General features: G+C 37.5%; 1 protein-coding gene across 1 annotated transcript; it reads left to right on the top strand.

The window, feature by feature from the left end:
• The first annotated feature begins 730 nt into the window (after window positions 1–730).
• On the top strand, window positions 731–6,571 carry LOC118263036 (uncharacterized). The gene is made up of 7 exons (XM_035574793.2): window positions 731–956; window positions 2,401–2,491; window positions 2,925–3,041; window positions 3,302–3,517; window positions 4,070–4,200; window positions 4,535–4,721; window positions 5,011–6,571. Exons 1-7 carry the CDS (start codon window positions 813–815, stop codon window positions 5,229–5,231), a joined length of 1,107 nt encoding a protein of 368 aa, XP_035430686.2. The 5' UTR covers window positions 731–812; the 3' UTR covers window positions 5,232–6,571.
• Window positions 6,572–19,614: the final 13,043 nt, after the last annotated feature.

Below are 19,614 nucleotides of genomic sequence, written 5' to 3'. Positions count from 1 at the left end.
TGTATAGAAAGCCATCTGCATGTAAAAATAAATCTAAATGAATTCCAAAAAAAAAAACCTATACCGTAATCTTAGAACGTAGGTAAGGTAGATGTTCGAATAAACGTTATATAAAAACGATATCACAATTATAAAGCAATACACAATTTGAATGGTACTTTCCAAACATTCACCCTCTATTTTGTATCTATTCATTTTACCACATCAAGTATGCGCATGCAATTCAAAACAACACCATCTGTTGATTTTCTATTTCTAACAACGTAAGATATCGAGCTAGTTCATAAATAATTTCATAGATGTCTCTGTACCGTATTTTTTTTATGTTCAACTTAGATTAAGTATCTGTGGTTGAACTTCGAATCAGAAAACTTATTACCAGTTACCACAAAAATATTAATAATACACTGGCTAATGCATACGAAAATAGAAAATGCATTTAGGCAATATTTTAAGTTCAAACTGAAAGCCTAGACCTAGGCTACATTTATGATTAGTAACAGAAATATGACACCCGGCGAGGCGGCCGGCGTATTTACGTCAAAAAGGAATTAAGAATACTTAACTAGCTTTTTTATTATTTTGTGCCCTAGGCATTAAACAATATTATTCTGTAGGACCTACATTTGCTTTGATCTTGATCAAAAACGCAGCTGTCTAGATAGATTTATATTTTACATACAGCGAAAAGAAACAATGGCCTAATTCTTAAATTTTATATAAACAAGATTTATTTTGTTTATAAAATATTAAGTTACATTGACGTGCATTGAGCCTTAACATCTTTGCCGCCTAGTGAAATAAATCGCCCAATGAGACCCCCGCATTCCCGCTCAAGTAGTGTCGCACGGCGCACGCACCTCCTATTTGAAAAAAATAAAAAAATTGAATTTAGAACGATGAACACTGAAGAAAATTATTACAGTGACTATGGTAGTGGCAGCTCTTCGAATTCTGTAAGTTTTTTTTATGTATTTTTCGATAAAATCTTGTGTTTTTAGCAAAACAAAGCGAATAGAATCTTGTGACGCCGGCAACAAGTTTTAACTTGTTGGTAAATAATGATTTTTGCGAAAAATAACTATCTTTTTGAATGTTTTGTAATTTCAGTAAGATGAAAATGGTTAGTTATTCTTTTGTTATTGTTTTTACCGAATATTTTCTGTGAAATTCTTTTATAATAGTAACGTGAGGGTAGGAGTTAAAATATTCGTAACTGGCAATGTTCATGTTAACTTCTTGGTATTATTAATTTAGTAGGTAAAAGTACCTTATTACGTCTAACTTATGCATCTACATAAAATACCTAGGAGCCTTACCTAAGTAGGTACCTACATAATTCTTTTGAATTAAATTAAAACATAATAAGTAAGTTGTCAGCCTAACATGGTTAGTTCTGTGTTCAATTTCATACAAAACATGTGTGAACAATAACATAAACTTTTGTGGCGTCAGCGTCAGCAATATTTCCTGCGCGCACGCAATAATTTGTACCACGTGATCAGTAGGTCCATTGTTTTTTTATTTGCTGATAAGAGAGTCCCTAGAGTAGAAGTATTATATAGAGGTACCAGGTACCTACTTGTTCTATTTTTATTATAAGTAGGTACCTAGATAAGGTTCGGCTGATGAAGTTACTCTAAATTAACAAATTCATTCAATGTATTTTCAATCTTCTCATCACGTGATTAAGTCGAAAATTAATTGTACATTAAATTAAAAGTAAATACCTAAATCTAGGTAACTGAAGGTCATAATTAAGTAAAACGTCAAGGTCTTATTATTGATTCAAAACTAAATTTTTAAACTTACCCTCAACGTGTCGCATATGGAGCATTCTTGTATTATTTGTAATTGTACCTACTTATCGAAATAGTTTCGCTCGTATATTTTGGTAATTCATTTAATAGGATTTTCTTCTATTATTTGATGGATGGATAAATGCACTCAAAATGCGACTATGCTACATTAAGTCTCTTTATTATTTAGTTATTGATTAATTTTTGCTGCCTTTAATCGATTAGTCGCGTTACTATTCAGTAGCAAGGCGTAGGATTTGTTCCTAGAGTTGGGAAGGGCACTAAGTATTAGGATTTTTCGATTTTTGAAAATTATAGATCTTGGTCGAGGTCTACCACGGATGGGGCCCAGTAGGGCTGATGCCTAATCCGGAGCTGCGGACTACCTAACGGGTTTACGAGAGCTCTGGCTCGTAAAGTAGGAACGGAGTGGTTTTTAGTCAGTAAGAGTCTGACACCTCGAAGTCTTTGGAAAACCTTACGCCTTAAAAAAACAAAAAATACTTCTAGGCCCAGGCCTAGGTCTAGATCTTAGCTAGCCAGGTGATGTATGACATAATAGCAAGAGGAAATAGGTACTTTAACGTAAGTGGTATTGCAGTCCACAACATGGCCACCGCAGGATGTGTGGACGTACAAGACGTCCCCGATAGAACGACCCGCCGAAAAGAAGTCTGCCAGCTACCAGGACTGTGAGTATCCTTCTTTTTGCATTCAACTTACTTTTATTATTAGAACTTATGACGGGATATTTACCATGTTTATTCATTTTCGTGAGTTTCCGATATTTCGGCACTGTTGCAAGCGCCATGATCACGGATTAACTGGGTGATCCACTGGGTGAACCAGTTAATCCGTAACCATGTCAGTTTAAAAACTTATAAAACTTACTTTTATTCATATTTTAAGCGTCTGCTTGTCTTTGTGGGCAGCAACAGTGTTTGGTCGTTATCTCCCCTGGTGGTAAAGTGATAATCCAGCCAATATTGGCGCATATCTGCCATTTAACAACCTATTCACTCGAGTCTTCAGGAATCGCAGACTCTGGCAAAGCATTCCACTCCTAAGTGACTATTATTAGAAGTGATTAAAAATGTGTGATTAAACATGTTCATTCTATTTCAGTGGTGACAGGGAGGTGCACCCTGGAAGACATAATGAAGGAGTTCCGTATGAATGGGCTGGACTCACCATACACTCCTGAGGAAGACAGGATCTGGAACAACCCGGGCAATCGTTCTGGTAAGCACCAACTGTACCTCTATGTCAGTTTATTGACAATGGCGCATCAAGCTACCTACGTCAATCAAGTTTCTCTATTTATCGATTCTCAACCTTATTGTGGTACATAGGTACTGTAAAGTTTTATGTCTTCTACAGAGTTTTAGCAGTTTGGTCCATATTTATTTGACGAATGTAATCAAACATGAAACGTATGAAATCAGATTCGAAACCACATGGCCATAAAATATTCAACAGTGAGGGACTTTATTTTGTTCCAGATACCCTCGGTGGCATGGGCCCGGCGAGTGTGTACTTGCGCCAGAAGTCGTGGCCGGAGCCCGAGCGCTCCCCGGCGCCGCGCCTGCCGCGCCCGCACTCCGAGTGGCTGCCCTCACTCACTGCCGAGGAGTTCTACCCTAAGGAGTTTCAACCTAAGGAGTTCCATCCAAGGGAGTTCCAACCTAAGGAGTTCTCTAATCACACTCCTGTTGAAGGTTAGTCACATTTCTGTAGATGCTGATATTTAAATGCGTATTTCTGAAGGCTTTTACGCTACAGTCTTCACTCAGTGCTTTTATTTATTTAATTCAAAAGTTACAACTGTAGACAACCAAAGCAACTTACATAGGTACATAACTGAAACATAACTAAAACATAATTAAACAGCATTCATAGGTTCGCCTCGACATAGATACTAGGGGATATTATAGGGGACTAGCTACTTTCGCGCCGTTTGGCCCGCTCTGCTTGGTTCCTATTGGTCATAGCGTGATGTTTTATAGCTTATAGCCTTCCTCGATAAATGCACTATTCAACACAAATAATATTATTCAAATCGGACCAGTAATTCCGGAGATAAGCGCGTTCAAACAAACAGACTCTTCAGCTTTATAATATTAGATTCAGCTTTATAATATTAGAATAGATTAGGAAATAATAAGATATGTCCCCTACAAAAAAAGTTGATAACACATGCATAGCCCTGTAACTTATTTTTAACACTACATGTTTACTGTTATTGTGAAATCTCAATAATGACATTGCAGCTAGTGCTCCGCCGTCGAGTCTGTCATCTGACCAGATGCGAGTACTGCAGTCTCTGCCCAACGCCGTGGTGAACGCACTGCTGCAGGAGATAGAGCGCAGGCCTGACCTCGTGAGGCGGGGCAGGAAACCTGTAAGTCATTTTAATTCATCTTAAATTCTGAAACATCTCGTCAACTTATTAGGTTGAACGAATTCGTTTTTATGATGGTATGAGGTCACTTGATGGTAAGCATTAGCGTCGCCTACGCACACTTGGAACATCAAAGAAGTAACAAGTGCATGACCGGCCTTTTGAAGTTTTGAGGGATTTGAGAATTGGGGATTGGGTCTTATCTGGTTGCGGTAACCTCATTCACACAACTCTTGTGTTGTTTCGCTCCAGTTTTCTGTGAGGCTGTGGTATTGGACTGGTCCTCTGGTTTATTGGGTTGGTTGTATGATTGAGTGGTCCCGTGTGTGTGCAGGCGGTGCAGGAGTGTCGGTTCTGCAAGAACAACGGCGAGCGCGAGTCGTACTACCGCGGGCACGCGCTGAAGGACGCGCGCGGCGCCGTGGCCTGCCCCGTGCTGCGCGCCTTCGTCTGTCCGCGCTGCGGCGCCCAAGGGGACGCCGCGCATACCTCCAAGTACTGCCCACTCGCCACTGCTGACGGTCAGTCACATACTATACCTAATTTTTTTTAACAGACTTCCATCTAACCCCCTTCAAAATATCATTACCTCGTGAAACTATGGATCTACTCTTTCTAATTTGTGCAATAAATAATCTCCACTTGGGAAGCAGCTTAGAGGTCGCAGTACTACCCAATCTTTATTAAATATGTAGTCTCATAGTTAATTCCAAATTATAAAATGTTTTGTATTGCGCATTTTACCGAGAAGAAATGGTTTGTGTAGGTACAAGAAAAAAGTGGAATACCAAATAAATAATTTTCTTCCAGAACGTATGAAATCCACTGCCATGATGCGCAGTGTCCGCATGGCATCAGGTCGTCGCCGCAACAACACAGTCGCGACATCTGTCGCCGCCGCCGACAACTACATGATGTTTGGAGAGGCAACGCCAACTCTCATCTCTGACACAGACACATACAAAACATTCGTACAAAGTTCCCCACTTGACCCACTGTGGGCCGCTCTTGAAAAAAAGTTAATGCTATAATCAAATAATTATTTCCCAGTTTTGGTAGCAAAAAAATAAATTAAGTTTTATTTTACAACTGCTATTAAAACTACCACCTAGTTGATTCTATTACAGATAGATGGCGCTGTACTCAATAAAGCGGGAAAGAAGATTTATTTTTATGTTTTCGTTATTAAATCAAAATAATCTAGTATTATGAATATTGACTGATACATTATAAGTGTTTAATATGTTTATAATATGTTGACTATTGTTAAATAAATCGTGGTGTTGTACGATGCCAGTATTAATTTGTTATCAAAGTTAGATCAAAGATAATAATGTTGATGTTTGTATTCTATGTTTATTTGCTGGTAAACACCAGTTATATAGCAATAAGTTCATTAACAATGTTTTATTAAAATGTAGACATTGCACACTTGCATTGATAAGATTCTGATTGATAAGATACCGACAACTGCCAAATGTAGTTGTTTAGGTATAAATTAATTTGTTAATTCTATCTTTTAAGTGTGACCAAGCTTTGCAAAGCAGGAATTGCCTATCATAAAATCATTTTATACCATTTTAATTACACATAGTGTATAAAATAAATAAATCAGAATCACAAAACATGCGGATATTTTAACAGTAAAAATGAACTGCTGAACATTTAAAAAGCAATATTAAAATTAAATATTCTCAATACATTTTCTTGAATCAATGATGAGTATTGATAATAAAATGTTAATGGCGAATGAATTTGTAACACTGAACTAATTAAATTACTGTTGAGGCCGTTATTTTGAATTTTTTCAAACCTGAATCGGTCTAGATTTCGTTTCATAAAGTTTGAATAAATTACCAATCTTAACAGCAATTAAAATTTATTTAGCTACAGTTATCTTGAAAGTAGAACGACATAATGTTACTGTTCTGTTAAACAAACTAAATACATAGCTACTGAACATATTTATTTAATCACATTTTCATCGTTTACAAATACATAATAATAAATTTTATTCAGACTCTGTTATTTTATTAATGTTGCCAAAATAAGTTGTTAATAATTTTTGAATAAATTATTCAACTTATTTAAGTATTAATTTATTTTATCTTATTCAGGTTATTGATTTATTACAGGATATTCAATTTGGAGTCCGCATGTCAATAAATATTTTGGATTCTTTATGCTTCTAGTATTAATTTCTTACTTGTCTAATAAGTTGACTATTAATTTGTCATAGTCTAGTATGCTATTATTAGTCGCTAGATCATCTAGATTTTTATTTTGTTGATCATTATGTTGTTAGAACATTTATTATTCACTATAAAATGGTGGAGGTGTCTTTTGGGGATCAAATAAATCGGATCAAATACAGAAACTTGTTTTTATTTCTAGATATTTCTTATCTTTGCAGGACATTTGTGTCTGTGTTATTAATAGCAAGCTATATTCGTTTAACACCGATTAGTTCTATTTTTAATAACTAAAACAAATTGAGGTTGCTGTATCTAAAAAACTTGAATTAAAATGTTGTTGGATAGCACGCATCCATAGCACATATTCATAAGGGTGCTTTACCATTAGAGATGAACTATGCTACATTGCTGTGGATGCGTCATTGCTACATCATATTATGTTATTGTATATGGAAAGATACGTGCTATGGATGTGTGCTGTGGATGGCTTCCCAACTATCAACGCATTGCATACTCGAGTTGCGCATTCTCGAACACTTATAAAGATTAGTATCAATGGAAACGGTCACATAGTTTCACAGCTTAGCTATTACATCTTTCTAGCATAGCTAAATAGCACATCTTTGTTGGAAACACCCTAAGTCTTACACTCCCACTCGCCTCACCCTAGGCGGGGAAAGTCAGTCAGTCAGGATGATTTTACCATAAAAAAAATCATCATCGTCACATTTCCATCTATAAATGAACACTGGCTGAATAACGCTGATCAAGGAATAGTTACGCATCATATATAAGCTTCTAAACACTGATTTTAGTCTAAAATAAAACATAAGGACGCCATTGGTAGAAGGCAGAAGCTAGAATTTCTAATTTTTTTATAAACCAGAGTTATAAACAAATTCACCAGCGTGACCATCTGGTTTGATATAACCAACAAGAGACTATGCTTGCCCTACTTGAGTAACCTACTTGGAGGTGTTCGAAGGAACCAGTTGATGCCGAACCAGCCGTTCCTATGTACCGCGGGTATCGCCCACGTATCGGTATAAGTGGGCTTACTAAGTGATGCTCTACACTGCCACTTATCATTAAACTTGTAGTATTTACTTAGCGTTCTCAGTGCTTAATGTAATTTATTTTAGAAGAAGGTAAATCGGAGCTTAGTTTTCAAATGCTGCTGTATTTGCAAGAGGTGAGCTATGAGCAATATGGAATATGGAAAACCAACTTCAAGATAATCTAATAGGAGCATCTAAAGCTGGTAGTCCTTACCTGCTTACCATGGATTAAATGCATTTTACTATACATCTCTCTTGGTACCGCATTTTTTTCTCTCTAATAATATTTTCTGTTTTATTTTTTCACTGATCCAAGACAATTATTATGTCTTATTCTCGCGCCGGACTTAGTGTTTCAGTGTTTTCATGGTTGTATCTACTATAGATACTGGCTTATAGAAGTTGAACGTTTTGGAAGTTATGGCAGGTTTGCCCATAAACAATCTCCCCCTGGTAAGATTGGTAGCTAGTTAAACAATAAATTAGGTTTATAAAGGTATAGATAGTCCAAAATATTACCTACATAGTTAGATTACCTAGGATTAGCGCGTGATTTAGGTACATACTTAGTAATTTAATGATTCTGTTACAAAATCTTTCCCACAGACAGGTATGTAAGCTTTTGATATCGCCATCTCAGTCCTGTTCTATTGTAAATAATTACACACAATTATTCGAGTAACACTTCAAAAGATAGTAAAAGTTGTGCAAAGTGTGTCAAACATCGCGCCTGCGCCTGCGCTTGCCGACCAAACGAAAAATAAACATTATTATTGCAATTCAAAAAAAGTCGCACGATGCTTTGGATGTGCTAGCTCAGTGTAGGTACTCGTAAACCTATAAAACATGCCATTCGATTTACAGCCTTCGGTTCTGCTACTCCAAGTAAACAATTCTAATGGCAGAAACCAAATGAAGTCGTTTAAAAATCATTCAAATTTGAACTCACGCGCCGAAACGCCGCGTACCGTTTTGAATTCATTGATCATTCATCTTCAACGCTTTAATCGACCTTAAAATCAAAATAACAAGTCATACTTTCCTTTAAACGTGAAGTGGCGTGGCAAACGGAACTTTAATTTGGTGGGTGAAGGTGGTATTTGCTTTGGAAGGCAGTGTCCAAAATATCTAGGTCCCAATCCGGTTGATTTGGGAATGTGTGTCGCGGAAGTGGGCTACGAAGAGCCGAGGGCAGGTGAAAGGGGTGGGAGGGGGGGGGCAGCCACGCTGAGATTATGCACATCTGTATAATGGTCGCTGGCTGTTAAAATTGGCACACTTTGACCACTGAACGCGGATCGTAGGTCTACTAAGCTGTGAGGAATGCTCATTCAATCGGAAGATCAGGGATCGGAGTCATGGGAACTTAGCCACTTGTGGTTGTACTTAATTGGCAGATGTTCGATTTAGGTGCCATTTATTTTATGAAGTGAGACATGGGAATATTGGAAACTGTGTTCCATTTTCCTGGTTCTTCTCATGATACCAACTGTCAATTTTTTCGCCTTTAAGAAAATCTTTCGTATGTCATTGGCTCTTCATCTTCATATTTAATATCTATTAATTATTTTAATATATATGAAGATCTGAGAAGTCTTATATCATGAGTATCTACGCATGGTATAAGACTCTTTGAAATATAGGTTAGTCCATCATAGCCGAGGACCGCCTCCGGCTCGAAAAGCAGGAGTAGTAACGGGGTGATTTTTAGTCAGTAAGAGTCTAACATTCCCTCTCACCACAACCAAGGCGGGAGAAGTCATAGGAAGATTTATCCCCCTAAAAAAATATAGCAGTATTTTTTTCTTAGAAACCGATTAAGATTACTTTCAGCGCACTATCTCTAACTAATCCATTACTAGACGCATACAATGTCTGCCGCATGAACTTAATCCTTATTGCAATAAATGTAGGCACTATTACTCGCTTCACTTCCTCTTAATTATACACGAGCAATGAGTGACTACTGTTCTGTGGCAGCCTACAGCCTGAGGCACACAACCCCATTCTAACATCGTGGATCGAGGGCCGCCCTCATACCACCACCATCTATTACTTTGTTTGAACGCGCTTATCTATGGAACTGCTGGTTCGATTTAAAAAATTCTTTTAGTGTGGCAAAGACATAGACATTTTATTATGAAACATGTTTTTTTTTATGATAAACGAGCAGACGTATCACCTGATGGTAAGCAATCGCTGCCGCCCATGGATACTTGAAACACCAGAGGCGTTACAAGTGCGTTGCCGACTTTTTGGGGGTTAGGAATTTAAGGATTGTTGTTCAGGAATCGGGGATTGGGAAGATTGACCTTTTATTCAGGACAAAACATCACGCTACGTTGTACAGGAGCCGAGCAGCGGGTGAAACCGGGATTAGCCAGTTAGACACAGATCAGTCACTGTTGCTAGCTACGTATCTAAGTCCACAGGAAGCTTTACTGATTTATATCGAGTCCATTAAGATTATCTATCTGTGTTATATCGAGGTGGTCTTATGTATTAGTTACGGCCGATTAACGTCAATACCAGATTGTCTTTGCTGTTCGGAAGTAGATTAGATTGTGTTTAGTCATTAGGAGCTCAAAATACTTTAGTAAAAGTAGGTGATTATGATTATGTATCAGAATTGACGTATCGCTTAATTTCACTTTAATTTTAACAAGAATTTATATGGAATTTTGAAAAACCTAAATAGAATTGTCTACCAATCAGCCCTCTAATAAAGCTTACCACTATTTTCATACCATTCGCATCGGTTTTCGGTAAGGCCTTGGTGTCACTCCGGTCGAGCCGCACCATGCGTGCCGTAGCATGGCTTTCCCACACTGGAAGGAGCAAATAGCTTCACCATAGAACCGACAGACAGAGATAAATATTATTGCTCTATCTTAGTTTGTCCCACCAGACCTAAACTGTCCTTTTGGTCAGAGTAAACCAAATGAGTTTGACCAGACAGCCGTGCACCAGTCTCGAGCTTGCATCTCTTCTTAGACAACTGAATCAAATTGTGAAATATAACACAGAGCGATGCTAATTATATCGCATACATATTTATCAGTGGTAATGCTATGTAAATGTTCTAACAGTTCTGTATCTGTGGGAGTACTAATTAAACTATTGACCCCGATATTATATTCATTGTAGTCAGTATTTTTGTAGACCTCTCCATGTGGGCGATACCATTCAGACTTTGTAGACTGACTAAACTTTGCCGTTGCACTAGTTTAAGCTGTTTAAATATGAATTTGTTTCTTACTTGCGGTTGTTTGAGATGCTTTTTCTCCTTTCTACCATCCTAATCTAAAGTTATTTAAGGCCAGCCCAATATAATATGTCTTCTTCTTTTTTATCAAACGTTGTTTGATCACTAACTCCATAAATTCAAACTTGCTTTTGCAAGATAAGTTATAGTGGTTGTTTAGTATCTAATAGTAGTATTTTGTGGTATAATGCCGGTAAATGGGCAGACGAATCACCTGACGGTAAGCAATCGCCGCCGCCCATGGACACCCGAAACACCAGAGGCCTTCTGGGGGTTAGGAATTTAAGGGTTGTTGGAGAATTGGGGATTGAGATGATTGGGAAAGGGGGATATTGGGACTCCGGTAGCCTTACACACGTTGAGCTTAACGTTTCAGTGTACCAGTTATGCCAAAGGTTAAGGATTGCTGATAGCAATCAGCAACAGGGGCTAGTGGCCTGAACAGCGGCAGCAGTAGCAGTGTCCTTTACACGGGACACAAGAATTCAATTAAGTACACTTTGTGTATCTTTGTTTTCCTATCAAGTAAACGATTATCACGGTTTAGTTACTGTAAATAAATAAAAATCTAAATTGGTGAAGTCCACAAAGTTACCTCTTTACCTCAAGGGCATGAAGAGTTTAACAATAAACCCACATTTCGCCAGTAACTGTTACTTTTAATGTCTGCTACATTGTTGTAAGTTCACTGCCGTGACCAGTGTCTGTCTGCGGGCCCTTATTTAAACACTATTGGGAATGAGACAGGTATAGGCTAGACTAGACATAACTCAAAATGGCTGACGATTTTATCACGCGAAGTAAACCGAAATATTAGTCTTTAGCAGCCTTACAAATAGTCTTGTTGTGATAAGCTAGTTAATCTTGAGCTTATTGAATCTATGTATGTACATATTAAAGGAAAAAAATAAACCAGTCTTATTATCCCACAGCACAAACCAAACATCTTAAGAACGCGAGCCTACTCCACAATCCCCACTAACTCTCAGCTACTTATCCAGCTCAAATTCTGCGAGTCTCGTCTATCTGCGCCTACGCATAGCCCTTCCCCCCTACCCCCTCCCCGGCAAGAGAAATGGCGTGACCTTGTTTCTTGACCCACTGCCGACGTCGCGGCCGAGCACCGACGCACACTAGCGCGCGCGCACCCACACACACATGCACAAACTTTGGCCATAGCAAAAAGGTTTAGGATATTATTGGGTTATTTTTTGTGACCTAAATATATACTGTAAATATGCACAGTGTAGGAAATTCTACACCTTATTTCGCTAGAAGAAAATTCTGAAAAAAGAAAGATTCTGATAAACTTTTCAGCTGCCTTCATTTCTAAAATAATGCTATTAATTTTATTAAATGACCTTATTATTTTGTTAACAATTAAAAACACAATAATAACATTCTCCCTCAAAAAATAGTCTAAAAATGTGAAACACCAACTACATTGTATACTAGAAATAATTTCACAATGAACAATTTCCCACACAGAGTGCTTCCTCTACAAAAACTCCGGTGTAAGTAAGGCTCACTCACAAACGACACGCCGCCAATGCGCCTGCGGCTACGAATTAAACGCAGTCGGTAAACTACTGGAAAGATAAATGTAGACACAATAAATCCTGTATACCCAAAACTTAGGTCATTACTATGTTTGTATATATTTTTTATTTTGTTGATCCGTATCAATGTCTTTTTTATGAATTGGGGGCAAAAAAGCAGACGGGTCACTTGATGGTAAGCGATCAATGCAGCCCATGGACACCATAGGAGTCATAGGTGCGTTGCCGGCCTTTTAAAAAGGAGTACGCTCATATCTTGAAAGTTTGAAGTTATAAGGTCTTAAATAAATAAAGTAGTAATAACCATAGCCTATCGTTAGGTTAAATATGTCATAAGTGAGTCTTTATCCTCTCATATATTTAAGATCTACTTTTCGATTGATTGTTATAACTATGAACTTAAAATATGCTTAATAAACCTTTTAAATTCAACACCGAAAAAGGCCTCTTTAGTGCCTTGAAATTACTATCAGTACAAAATAAAAACAAACACCAGTGATTAACATTTACAAAATGAATTGATACGTTACATATCGGTTTACATTAAAACACTTCCTATCTCTGAAATCCTGTAAAGAAAATCATAACTTCGTAACCGGACATAGGACACAGTTCAGCCCAATTCCTGAGTTAATGAAATCAGCGTTTGTCTTCGTTTGCCGACAAAGGGTGACCGCGCCGCCATACCAATGGCCTGGCCATCTGTGCACCATTCAGTACTTCATTGTGATTCCTGACTGACTTGTAGGCTGCCGTGTGTAGTGTGTAGCTTACAGGGCTGTGAACTAATGGGAGATCGGCCGATACAGATGTTTTTTAAGAAAAAAGTATAGAATATATCGTCAAGCCTGTTATTTTTATCATCCGAAGGGGTAAACAGAAGTGCATATCATGGCTATGCCACTGCACAATCTACACCCACTTTTCACAATTTAATTTATAAGGCTCTTGTAATAGTGGCTGAGCCAATAGTCATATACTAGGCACATTTCTTTGCTTTGTGCTGCTACTGAGAATTTTTCGCAAGCAAAAATACCCCAACAATTCTTTGCTCAACTCTTGAATGGAACCCAAGATGAAGAATTACAAAGAATTGTTCCCACATGACATTTGAACTCACGTTGCAATCAGTTATGCATCCTTTGCATTAACCCTGCAGTTGTATGCGTGCTTAAACCTAATGAAAAACTGAATGCATTTCATTAGATTTACTAATACTCAGTAATTTATTACTTCCATCGAATTAAGTGTTCAAGTAAGTTTAATTGTGTTTGGAAATATGTAAGTAATCAAATGTTATGTTATACTCATTTTTATTTTTAATACTTACCTTTTTTAAAGAGTATACCGATAAAGGAGCATACGGTGATCCGTCCTGATGGTAAGCAATCGCCGCCACCGATGGACACTTGAAACACCAGAGACGTTACAAGTGCGGCCTATTGGGGGTTAGCAATTTAAGGTTTGTTGGGGAATCGAGGATTGAGAAGAGGGTAATTGGGCCTCCGTTAACCTCACTCAAACATCGAAACACAACGCAAGCGTTGTTTCACGTCAGTTTTCTGTGAGGCCGTGGTATCACTCCGGTCGAGCCGGCCCATTCATGCCGAAGCATGGCACACACTTATTTAATACCAACCTAATTAAATACTAAGGCAATTTGTACTCTAACAGCTACTCTTTGCCACCCCTGATTTACACGCAAGCGCACGTGTCTTTTACGCATGTGTGTAATCATAGCCTGTATACTTACGTGTTAATGTGTGTGTGTGTGCGTCAGGAAAGCTGACATTACAGCTTAATTACAGATCAGCTACAACTAGGCGAGCGGGTACACGGTAAGCTATCATTTGCTGTTTTTGTCTCATTATAACATGTAATGAAATAATGTAATATTTAATAAATGTAACGGGTGCTACAGTTACCCTGGATTACATAAAATTATCGACGTGTAGATTGTCGTGTGTGAAAATTATCACTTTAGAAATAAAGCACATATAGTTCTTACGAAAGTTCCTAAAATTACACTGGATAAAAAGTTCTGAAATTTGAATCCGGTTTCTCAACTATTTTATAGTACAAACCATATTCTTAATCATCATCATCATCAGGCGGACTGAACCAGCAAGATGCCGCAGCTAGGTCTTTAAAAAGCCTGAAAACTTAACAGCGTTGTTTCTCACTCCTTACTAGGTATCTCTCAGAGGTTTCGTTAAATTTTTAAGCCATATTCTTTAGGAAACAGCATTATATATGCTATGCGCCTATTGACAACATAAAAGCATCACTGACTACATTTTTAATTTTTTATTTTAGTGTAAACCTACTTAAGCTGTACCATTTTCCCATTTATCAATTGATCTACGAAGCTATGAGACATTTTTCCTAGCCTACTGCCATTTAAAGTCTCCATTGAGAGTCGGCAGCTATTTCCCAGATTGCTTCAACTACCATTATATAGCTAGATAAGAGCTGGTCTCATTATTTCATAGCGAAAGAAAGTTAAGTATAGCATATCATGAGCTTAGTCTCATTATTGTGTTGGCTCAATCAGCCTTCAATATTGCAACTATGTTAGTAGAGGTATGTTTGTGCGTATGACTCATTATAAACTCGGTATGAAGGTATTCCATTCATTTCAAATGTACCGTGAATGGCTGCTTAGATAGTTTAGCAATCGTGGGTGCAACGCAGTGCGAGGTTCAAGGATTCAGTGACGAAAATTGTCTGATGAATTTTTTATCTACTCTTCAGTCGTCTGGGGAGACGTTTGGTTTATTGTAATCGTCTATTGCAAGGTGGCTGGTAGTGGTTGGATGCGTAGAGCTGAAGATCGAGCTCATTGGCGTGCCATTGGAGAGGCTTAATGTCCAGCAGTGGATGAGAACAGGCTAATGATAATGAATCATCTAGTCACTAAACACACACTACACACACTAGACACGGGATGTACGAGTACAATGAAAGTATGGCCCTTTTTATCTCAAAAGAGGTCAAAATACATAGGCGTCAAGCTATAAATACAGTAATTTTTGGCATAGATTGCAATGCCTTCGCTGCAAGAGGACCGCTATAATCATAAATAGACTAACATAAAAAATCAGAACATTTGTTTCATAAACAAAATCTTCAAAAGTATTCTCTCTATATGTAGTTGATGCGAGGGTTGATCACCGTTGTGTATACCGTTGCATGGTCCCACGTGCCCATGTAGGTGATAAGCCTAATCACTTTGGGCAGTACCGTCACCCGTGATATCAGTTCTGATGTCAAAATTACGGTATTTTTGCTGAACACCTATTGTTATTGCCCAAAATATACTCGACATCTGGGTCAAACTGCATTTAAATACCTTAATCGGATTAGTTTTAATGGAATTAGTTTAATTTATTGCATGATGCTGTCGTTTTGGGTTCTACTGTGAACACTACCTCAATTGGTCGAATGTTTGCATGCTCGTTTGCTTAGCAAGAGCTATTAGGTTCGCTTATTACTAAAGTATTGCTGAAAATATCGTTTTTAATTATCTCAATCGTATAAGTAATGATGATTAGCATGGTTGGTAGCAAAAGATTTGTGTCCTCTTTGTATGATACTTGTGGTATAACCAAACTGCTTCATTCAATGGTGTCTATGTATTTTTATTTTTCCAGGCTCGGGTTCCGGAGCAGATTTATTAGAGGATCCGGTACCCCATACTGGTGCTGAGAGTGGCCACTAGCGTGGTCTCATGAGGTAGAAATCCCATACTTTCTAGTCTTTCTCCCCAACTATCTAGCCGATTTTTTAAGGTTTCCATTAAAAAAGGTAAGTATTTTTATTTACAACTTAAAAAAAACATATCACTTTAATAGAAAAGTGTAATTTAACTACCTTTTTAGAGCGAATTTAATTAGTTACGAATCGAAACACGAGTGCAATTATATCTGGTACAATTGAAGTCGGTTACTGAGCCACCTCGCTGTGTGGGAAAACAGTTTACATCGACGTAAATGAATAGGTTTTTAAAAGTTTTCTTCTTTTCTTTCTAGTTTGGCCTGGCGTTGAAGGATCTAGGTTTTGTTTCTAATCATTTAAGATTTTAAAAACCCTCAACGATGGCTTGAAGTTTATGAAAAATACTCGAATTAAGACCTCTGCAGATTGGCTGATTACGAACTCTTAGATTTATGTGCCTCCCAATTTTCCGTGGGAGTTGAACTTATTACATGCTCTCAAACTTATCAATTAATAATGTGTGAGCCGTTTGTCAATATAAATTTTATAACCATATCAATTGCATCTATCTAGTTACTACCTAATATGTATCCGGTTGTTGCTACAACGCTGGATACTGGTGCTCTAAACATCCGTATCAGCTAGTAATACTAAGTGAGCAAGAAGTATGCTAAGGCGTCATTATGATAATCTTATTTAGCTGGCAGATACTGAGCGATGGTCTACCCTTCACATTGACGACATATCATAGATATGTAGCTTCACTGACGGATTAACTGACAGACTATTATTCATTTCTTTAATTGTTGACATTTATGGTTTAATTGGAATAATTGATATGACTATGACTTTGACTTTCCCAAAATGACTTTATGGAGCAAAAAGAAGTTTGTAAAAATCGTTCCACTTGACATGCCGTACCCCCCATTCGACTCGACTCCGTGAGTGTATGCGTGCGGTAGTAGGCACATTGTCCAGTTACTAAGGAGTTATTCGGACGTGATTTGCCTCACCACGAGCACTGCTAAGTGTGCCGCGTCGAGAGTGAACACCGGTACTGTTATTCGACGGCCTGACTTTTACTTTTGAAGCCCCCCTCCCCCCCGCGAGATACAAGAAAATGCTTTAGGCATGCTTTATGTAAACATAGCTTGACTTTGACTTTGAAAAATGATGGCATTGATAGTTCTGTGTTTATGTAGTTATTAGCATAATCCAAGATATTGTTGACGTGTTGTAATTCAATACTTTTCTAATCATTGTGCAATAATGAGGTTTGTTGGGTTTACAAATTACTTATACTGTTTCTTTTCTGTAACCTGTTGTTGAGTAGTACTAACATCTGTTGTATTGACCCTTCGCCTTCAACCTTTGGAATAACAACTTCATCACCTTCAAATTTTATCTTCATCAAGCGAAGCATTTATGTGTCAGTCTATTAAGGTATTATTTGCCATTATTATAATATTAGCTAACTGACTGTTCTACTTATGTACAACTTGTATTTACAAAATCACTATCAACAAAGCCATTCATCCATTCAGACACAGGTAATTTCTACTTGTATACATTCTGAAATCTAGATAAAACTAACGATTTATTTTTGTAAAACCCCCAATTATCCAAATTCTTACCATTTTCTTTGAAAACAACTTTTATAGCATCAATTATTATTTATCTACACAGTAGGTATATAGGTTTACCCTACCATCTCATTTTCCTGAGCACCCCACCACGGGCGGAGTAAGGCCCCGTCATAGTTCAGCTGCGTCGCGGATGCAGTGCCTCGTATCGGGGTCACCGGCACACTTTCACGGGCCGGGCCGCAGCCGGGCCGCATCGGGCCCCGGCCCACCGTACAGCTTCCGGACACCACGTTTAAGGTCGCCTGGTCAAGGTTATGGTTCGTGAACGCTGATAGGCCAGGCCAGGACATTTTTAAGAACCAAGAAAATTATATATTAGGAGAAAGGTTCTTCGATCTAAGATTCTCTTGTGAAGTACGTGTGTGGTCCATTTAATATAGCATTAAAGACAATAAACAATCGTAACACTTTCTTTCTAGGACAGTATGACTGTCAAAATATTCAATTAGTCTTGACCTTACAGCGATGGCCTCAAACTTCACGCTGTTAGCGATCTAGTGTAGTCTTTCTTCGCAAGTTCGGAGTAAAATAAAAGAGCTTGTCACGAAATATCATGTGGCTAAGTAAGCCATAACTTTCAGAGCGTGTCGTATTTATTATACGCTCTAAAATAAATTTCGGCTGGCAATTTTTTGGGCAATTGAGGGAAATGGGTCAGTTTTGATTCATAGCGTTTTGGTGTCGTTTTAATTTCACTTTTGATGGTACACTGTTTAGGCCGTTCTTGTTTATGGATCGAAGACAAAGAGATTATGAGAAACAATTATTAAGTTGACGAGAAAATTCAAAAGCCTATTACAAAAGTATCTGTGGTTTCTTTGTATATTCAAGGAAAATTCTTAGAAATGTCGTTGGTATCCAAAGCGTTGACATTAATTTGTTATTCGGTGCCAATTAGCACCTCCACGTTAATCAGTAACTCAAATATTTCTGTCCTCGATCAAAATATTTAATTTTAGGCTTTTAACGGAATCAAATGCTAAATAGAATGAATGGGTAATTTAATTTGAACATATTTTATTAGCGTTCCTAAATCGTTAAATTGATAATTAATTCGTACATAACTTTGTAACAGTTATTTGAGCAGTTTTTTTAACGGAAAACTTAAAATTAAAAAAAATCCGAGCCTAGCCTAGCCTCGGAATTTTTTCGAACTAGAAAACTCTTTTTTTGAATAATAACTATCGTGAGACATACTAAATTAACTAAAAATCACGGTTTACTCACGTACATTAATTTTATTGAGAAAAGACGAAAAAACCTTGGGTAAACCGTGATTTTTAGTTAATTTAGAAAACTCAACTAGTATAATCGTAACAACCAATCGCGTATCAACATGAAAGATTATAATTTTACAATAGTCGTCTAGTAAACTAGTAACAAACTACATACTTAGGTGAAAGACAATAATTATGTGGTGTCTATGTAATTACTTTCCAATCGATACACAAACTATAGCCTTATTACTTTAGTGATTAAGTTCAAATTAACTGGTTTATTTACCGACTTGTGCTCAAAACGTCGCCCCGCCCAAATCACTGTCATCAATCATCAGCGCCCAAAATCTGTGACGTCGTGTAAAGGTCACGTGGTACAAGACATAAGCGGAGCGATTTTATATTTAGGAAATAATGAAATTTGTAGATATTTTTCTGTGTTATTGAAATACTTACGTCTCTTTTATATCGTTGCCGTGTCACGTTAAGAGCATAGAATATAGGATTGAGGTTCCTTTCCTTCTTGCTCTGTCCATGCTTATGATGTTGCCATTATGAATTTGTTTATGGTTTTGTACCTTTTAGTCAATAAACTTACTATTGAGGTCTGGTAACTCCTCTCGAGTCAATCAACTACCAACAGGTAATTCGGCTGCTGGTTTGCCCTCTCACTAAGAACAGTTCTGAAGCAGTTCCTTAAACGCGTAGGGTTAAATTATCATTAGTGGAATCCAAAAACTAATAAGTGTAGCAAAAA

The sequence above is a fragment of the Spodoptera frugiperda genome, chromosome 12 (genome assembly GCF_023101765.2).
Source record: "Spodoptera frugiperda isolate SF20-4 chromosome 12, AGI-APGP_CSIRO_Sfru_2.0, whole genome shotgun sequence".
Classification (NCBI taxonomy): Eukaryota; Metazoa; Arthropoda; class Insecta; order Lepidoptera; family Noctuidae; genus Spodoptera; species Spodoptera frugiperda.
The sequence above is the reverse complement of the archived record's forward strand: the minus strand, read 5'-3'. Positions and strand labels throughout refer to the sequence as shown.